We start from the raw sequence: 6,602 nt of genomic DNA on the forward strand, positions 1-6,602 counted from the left end.
CAACCTCACACTTGACCGGACAACACAGGTCCATGGAGCCGGAGGTTCATTCGAACTAAACTAGGTCAACACTAATGGATCAAAATAACAATTAACGAAAGTATTCTTATAATATGAGTTTGGAATGACTTCAACGCTCCCATTGTTGCCAACCCGTCATTAACAATATCAAGCTTACCAGACAAAACTTTAAAGTGCTTGGTCACTGATCATTTAGTGAAAATATCTGCCGATTGATATTTTACTGAGATTAGAATCAAATCAATCTCTTCGTCTCCAACTTTTTCTCTAATAAAGGGATAATGAACTTTAATATATTTTATTCTTGCATGAAATAAAGGATCTCTTGCCAATGCTATGAAACTCACATTATCACAATGAAGTGGAATGATATAGTTAGTATCATGATTCATAAAGCTGCATCGAGATGCTGTTGCCTATGATTTTGCATATGCCACTTGATGGTGCTTATTAGAGAAGAAACATCTTTCCTTACAATATAGTCAAGTAGATCAAAGTAGCAACAACCTACCTATACATGATAGGATCATTTAGAAACTAACCATATTTCTTGCATAATTTTAAATATGTCTCACATGAAGTTTGCATGTACTTGCAATTAGCTAGTCCACACTTATCCACAAGTGCATATTTTCTTTTGCAAATACGATAACCATTTTTAAGTCTATCTATTTTAATCATGAAAAAAATACTTCGATTCACTAAATTCCTCTGTCTCCAACCATACAAGTAGCTTGTTGTGAGCACTTTGGACCTCATCAATATCATAGTATCAAGTCATCAAGATAAAGACAAACAATAATCATACATGTGCTTGTATGCTTCACAAACAAACTGGAATTTGCAAATGATAAAAAATAATTGTAAAATAACAAATATTCTTTCATTTTTTCATACTATGCACTAGATTTTTGCTTGAACCATATAATGCATTTCTTAGTTTGCCAATAAACTTAGGACGAGGGGAGCCAATAAATCTAGGTAGCTGCAACATATGAATCTTCTTGTCCAGATCAATATATAAAAATTATTGTCCACATTCATCAACCACAAGGACCAAATTTTGCTAGTTATCAAGGATAGAATCACTTTGATTATGGTCACTTTTGCAACTAGGCAGTTTGCCTCATGCTTCCGTGAGAACCCTTTCACTCCAAGCTCATACTTGTAGCATTCAATAGAACTATCCCTCTTTCTTTTCACTTTGTACGCTAACTTACGAGAAACAGAAAAAATACTATTAGGCAAGGAAACTAAGGTCCATGCTTTATTCATCTTAAGAGTTAAAATCTCTTATTCTATCGCATCCTCTTAAATATCAATACTTTTGCCTCATCATATGAAGTAGATCTAACTTACTAACAACAAATATATATATAATAATAAACAATAGAAGGATAATCGCAATCTCTATACATGTTAACGGACCCCTTCTCACTCTTGCTTCCTTACAATAGTGGTGGATACTTTAGAGATCTGGTTTACAATTACATAATCTCATAATTTTATCCTCTCTAACAAAAGCTTCCAATATCTTCTTGGAAAATTCACCTTGCATACCTATTTTCATGGATTTTTCGGATTTTTAGAGCAGAACAGAGATAGAGGAGACTTTGGCTATTGGTTGGAAAAGGAGAAGGCTAACTGACTTGCTTTTCTGCCGTACTATTTTTTTGAGATATCGAAACTCCATCAAAGATTAATTCGGAATCACCAACGGAAAAAGAAGACCCATTAGGAGGCCATTAAGATGAACTCTCAACAAAGACAATATGTATAGAATTATCAATCTTCATTGTCTCAGAATTAATACATTTTTATCCCTTTCTAGCTTCAATATAGTCAAGAAATATGTACCCGACAGTTTTCTTATCCAATTTGTGAGGAAAACACTAGTATTCATGCACAAAATAAACAAATCCAAGTATAAGAGATGAGAGATCTCAGGACTTTTCCCAAATAATTTTTCATATAGAATCATGTAACTGATACTCATCCAAGGTGCCATGATGGTGAAATATACCATTATGTACAAGCATTGTGTCCAAAATACATCCTTCATATTTACTGCATTAATCATATTACAAATAATCTCAAATAAATGTCTAATCTCCCTTCTTGTCATACTGTTCTGTTTAGTAGTACATGGCCAGATAAGCCACCTAGATATGCCATAGCTGCTCCGATGGTTAGTGAATTTTTTGAAAACATACTACAACCATTGTTAGGTCTCAAATAACCAATAAATAACCAATCGTATGTTTAAAGAGATGTTCAATAAGAATTTTAAACTAACAAAAATGGTTAAAGACTTCTAACCTATCTCTACCAAAATAAATCATATTATACCTAGAGAAATGATCAATGAAGGCAACTGCTTACTGCATAATAGTGAAAGATAGATTATTCTGCATCTCAGTGAGATTAAAATATACATGTATAATCATGAATAAAATCAAATATATTTATATGACTGGTAAAGTGATTAGAACATCAAAAAAAAATTTTAAGGCTCATTTTGATTTGAGGTAATCTGATATGGAAAAATGAATTCGATGTCAGATTACCATATTTGGTATGAAAAAATGAAAGAAAAAGATGACAAAAAATTGATGGGCTTTTATTTTTCGAAGAGAGAATGTCAAATAAATACCATAAGAGATTGATTTTTGATAAATTTTCATGTAGTGGTAATCCATACTTGACAAAAATATCTCCAATAAAGCTACATATGTAATCATTGAATTCATTCCGATGTCTTTTTAAAGAATTTTGCAACGGTGCTCCTTTATGATGAAATATCATAAAAGATATTTAAGGTATTACACATTATAATTTTTATATATTTATTTTTTTAAAAAATAATATTTTATTATTATATTTTTTCTGTTATTCTTCCTCTTGTTGTCTATGGCTGCTCCGCACTTACCCCTCTTTGAGGGTGCCACCCATGGCTCCTTCACGCAGCGCCCTGCCCCCCTGGCCCATCCGCTCCTAACTCCTCCATACCCCCACCCCCACTAAGAGCTCGTGCTCCTCTGTGCACTACCTCCCTTCCGATGTATCCACGGCTTCTCCATGGTCCCCCCATCCCCAATTGCAATAGTTCTTCTGCGCATCGATCTCCCCCTCGCCGTGGCTACTCTGCATGCGCACCCCCCACCCATCCCCCCAGCGCTGTGGTTCCCCACACCACCCTACCCCCAGCCCACCAGGTGTGCTGCCCGTGGCTTTTCCTCTATGCGCTCACCCCCTGGGCAGCTATCCATAGAGAAGATGTTTTGAAATAAAAAAAATTATGATCTAAAATAATTTTAATATTTGAAATATATATTTAATCTGACGATTAAAACTAGATAAACAATAAAAAAACTAAAATATCTTTTAGAGCACCATATCAAAACTCCTTTTCAATTTATTTAATAAAAAAATTTTATAAAAAAATTAAGATGGAGATGTCATTATGTAAAATACTTTATGATTATAGTCATTATATAAAAATATCATTTTAATATTAAAAAAATATTTTATATTAAAAAAATATTTATAAACTTCATTATATTTCTATATAAGCTCCAATCAAATATAGTAATCAAATAATTTTTCTACCAACTAAACATAATAAAATTATTTTTTTATAATTATTTTTTTAAATAAATATTTTTTATGAATCACCAGATTATATTATAATTGGATGCATCGCAATCAAATGTATCCTAAAAATATCATCCGTTAGAAGTCATGGTCGTGATCCCTATGTCTTCCACGTCTGATATTCTCTCGCCCCCTCTTTTCCTTTCCCCGGCAGTCTCCGTTTGGCCGGATCCAGTGGGAGATCCCACGTAACCCAAATTTCCTCCCGCAGTAGTTATCATGAGAAATTTATTTTTAAAAAAAAGTCAGGATCAATGATCATTATCCGTAACAGCTGACAGCAGGTCACCGAACAGCTGAGAGCAGATTTACCCCCAAAAAAAAAAAAAGAAAAAAAAAAGCCAGCTGAGAGCAGCCCACGGGTTCCACTATCCGTAATCCCCATCCAAATTACGGCGGAATCCGGTTTCGCGTGGAGAATATTCTCAACAGCTAACCCATCGCTGTCACGCCTTTCTTCTCCCAAGTAGCAACGGAGAGAAAACATTCCTCCACGGGACCCCTCGCACAGTCACACCTCCTTTTGTCTCATTCCACAATCCAAATCTCCGCCGGACCACTGCAACGCATCTCTTACATTAATCACAATTAACCAATGAATAATTAATCACGTGGTAATCACTTCCTACCGAAATTAGTGGATTACCAAACTAAAACGAGATAATGGTATTGCTGTAATAAAGAGTCCAAGTAGCGTCGTTTCCGAACGCTACCACACTGCCGGCTTTATAAGCTCTCCACCTCAGTCTATCCACCTCAGTCTATCAACTAACAGTCATGTTTTCGCCGATGGAGGTAGGGAAGGAAGGGAACGCGGACCACGTGCTCACCCTCTTCGATCTCTATTGGTTCCACCGCCAAATCCTCAGCCCTTCTCCCGGGCCGCCGCCGCCGCCGCCGCCACCGCCAGCGCTATCTCCGCCTCTTCTGGATGGGGAGGACGCTGAATCCCAATCCTCAGAGCCGCCGCCTGCCTCCCGCCCTCCACTTCTCCTCCGCCGCTACCGACGGTTATCTCTCAGCGACGAGACCGCCTTCTCAGCGGAGCTCCGCATCCAGACCCGCAAGCTCCAGACAATCCTGTCCGGCAAAGAAGGTCCTGTGGGGGCGACCGCCGGCGGCGGCGAGAACTGGACTGTGGCGACGAAGCGGAGGCGGCGGGAGAGAAGAAGGAGAAGGATTAAGAGGGGCAGCAGGAGCTTACCGGAGCTGGAATCCGAGGAGGTGAAGGGGTTCATGGATCTGGGTTTTACGTTCTCCGAGGCGGAGGTGAACCCCAGGCTGCTGTCGATCGTGCCCGGTCTCCAGCGGCTGGGGAAGCGGGCGGCCGGAGACAGCGAACCAGCGGCGGAGGGCTCGTCTTGCACCTCAGAGGAGGTGGACGAGTCGGCGATCTTGAGGCCGTACCTCTCGGAGGCGTGGGACGCGCAGCAGGAGGAGGAGGCGGCAGCGGCAGTGGCGGCGCTTAAGCCGCTGAAGAATTGGAGGATCCCGAAGGCAGCGGATGGGGTGGACCTAAAGGACCACCTCCGGTCCTGGGCCCACGCGGTCGCCTCTACCGTCCGATGATGGTGAGGCGCCGATCACCGCCGTCCAGTTTATTCTAAGAACTTGGATTCGATACTATTGGGAATCAATTGTAAATATCGCGAGCGAAATATATTTCCTTTCAGACCTTCGGCTTCTAGTCTTTGTATTTTCTCGATTTCTCTCCGATATAAATAGAATGTTGAGATTGTATAATAGGCGGAAAATAGATATATAATGGAGAAAGTTTCTTAGTTTTTATTGAAGTAGGTAACGCTCAACTATTGATAAAGGTGCGTACAGCTCTTGCTGCGGTTGGCTAGGAACTAAATGTTGTACTGACTTTTTTTTTTTTTTCTGGTAAGAATTGTACTGGCTTATTGTCGGAGTTGTAGCACAGATTTGAGTTTGAGCATCAAACTTTTGGCTTTTCTATTGAATCATCATCAAACACCAAAACCTAGTGAAAATGTTTGTATAACCACTGTGTTTTCGGTCCTAGATTGAAGCCTTTCTTTGGTCGTACGCAAGTTATGATTGCAGAATACTTTAATGCAACTGAAAGAGGTCGTTGGGCTATTCAAGTGCTGAAGGCAATCAATATTTGTTTTGGAGGAAGACTTTCAGACAGTCATTAGGTGGTTTTTTGATTCATTATCTATTGAATTCAAACTTCATTTCATTCTCTGAGATTGGATTGTTGAGCTCATTATTTCCTTTTGAGATTAGTTATATACATATGGAGAAGCTAATGGTGTAATCTACTAGATGGTGTCTTGTATAGCTAATCACACAAGTTCGGCAATATAGATTTTATGAATCTCGGTTGAATATTTTATTTGCCGATTCTCAAGGATATATTTATACTCATTTGATTCAATTTATCCAATTTATGAATAAAAGATAAAGGAGGTTGCTGGGAAATGGATGTGTTGCTGGGGCTTCATGAAAGAGACAAGATGGAAAGTGTAGATCACAAATTATATGTAGATATACTGGTGAGAAATGTGAAGGTTTCTTTTTCTAATTTTTAGGTTACAAGCAACTTTTCTATACAGCAAAACTTGGCATTTTGAGATTAAATGGCCGAAGGAACTTGCATCGAGCACGACAGACAATGGTATATGACATCATGACCCATTTATATTTTTATTTAAAAAAAATCTTGCCCGTGGTTTTCCTGGTCAACAGATCTTGCATCAAATACTGGAGCTGGATGTACAACCGTTTGCATCACGATCCATTTAGAATTTTTTTTTAAAATAATATGAGTGGTCCTCCTGGACAAAGGATTTGCATCGAGTAATGGACCTCGTTATAAAACTCTTTCGACATAACGATGTTACGTGAGAACATTGTCCATTTAGGTTTTTTCATTAAAAATACTCCCAAGTGGTTCC

The 6,602-nt window shown here is 38.5% G+C and overlaps 1 protein-coding gene across 1 annotated transcript; it reads left to right on the forward strand.

The window, feature by feature from the left end:
* Positions 1–4,413: 4,413 nt before the first annotated feature.
* On the forward strand, positions 4,414–5,468 carry LOC105040588 (uncharacterized). Its single transcript, XM_010917177.4, has one exon. The coding sequence runs from the start codon at positions 4,453–4,455 to the stop codon at positions 5,242–5,244; it is 792 nt and encodes a 263-aa protein (XP_010915479.1). The 5' UTR covers positions 4,414–4,452; the 3' UTR covers positions 5,245–5,468.
* The last annotated feature ends 1,134 nt before the right edge of the window (positions 5,469–6,602 follow it).

Source organism: Elaeis guineensis, chromosome 3 (assembly GCF_000442705.2).
Source record: "Elaeis guineensis isolate ETL-2024a chromosome 3, EG11, whole genome shotgun sequence".
Lineage (NCBI taxonomy): Eukaryota > Viridiplantae > Streptophyta > Magnoliopsida > Arecales > Arecaceae > Elaeis > Elaeis guineensis.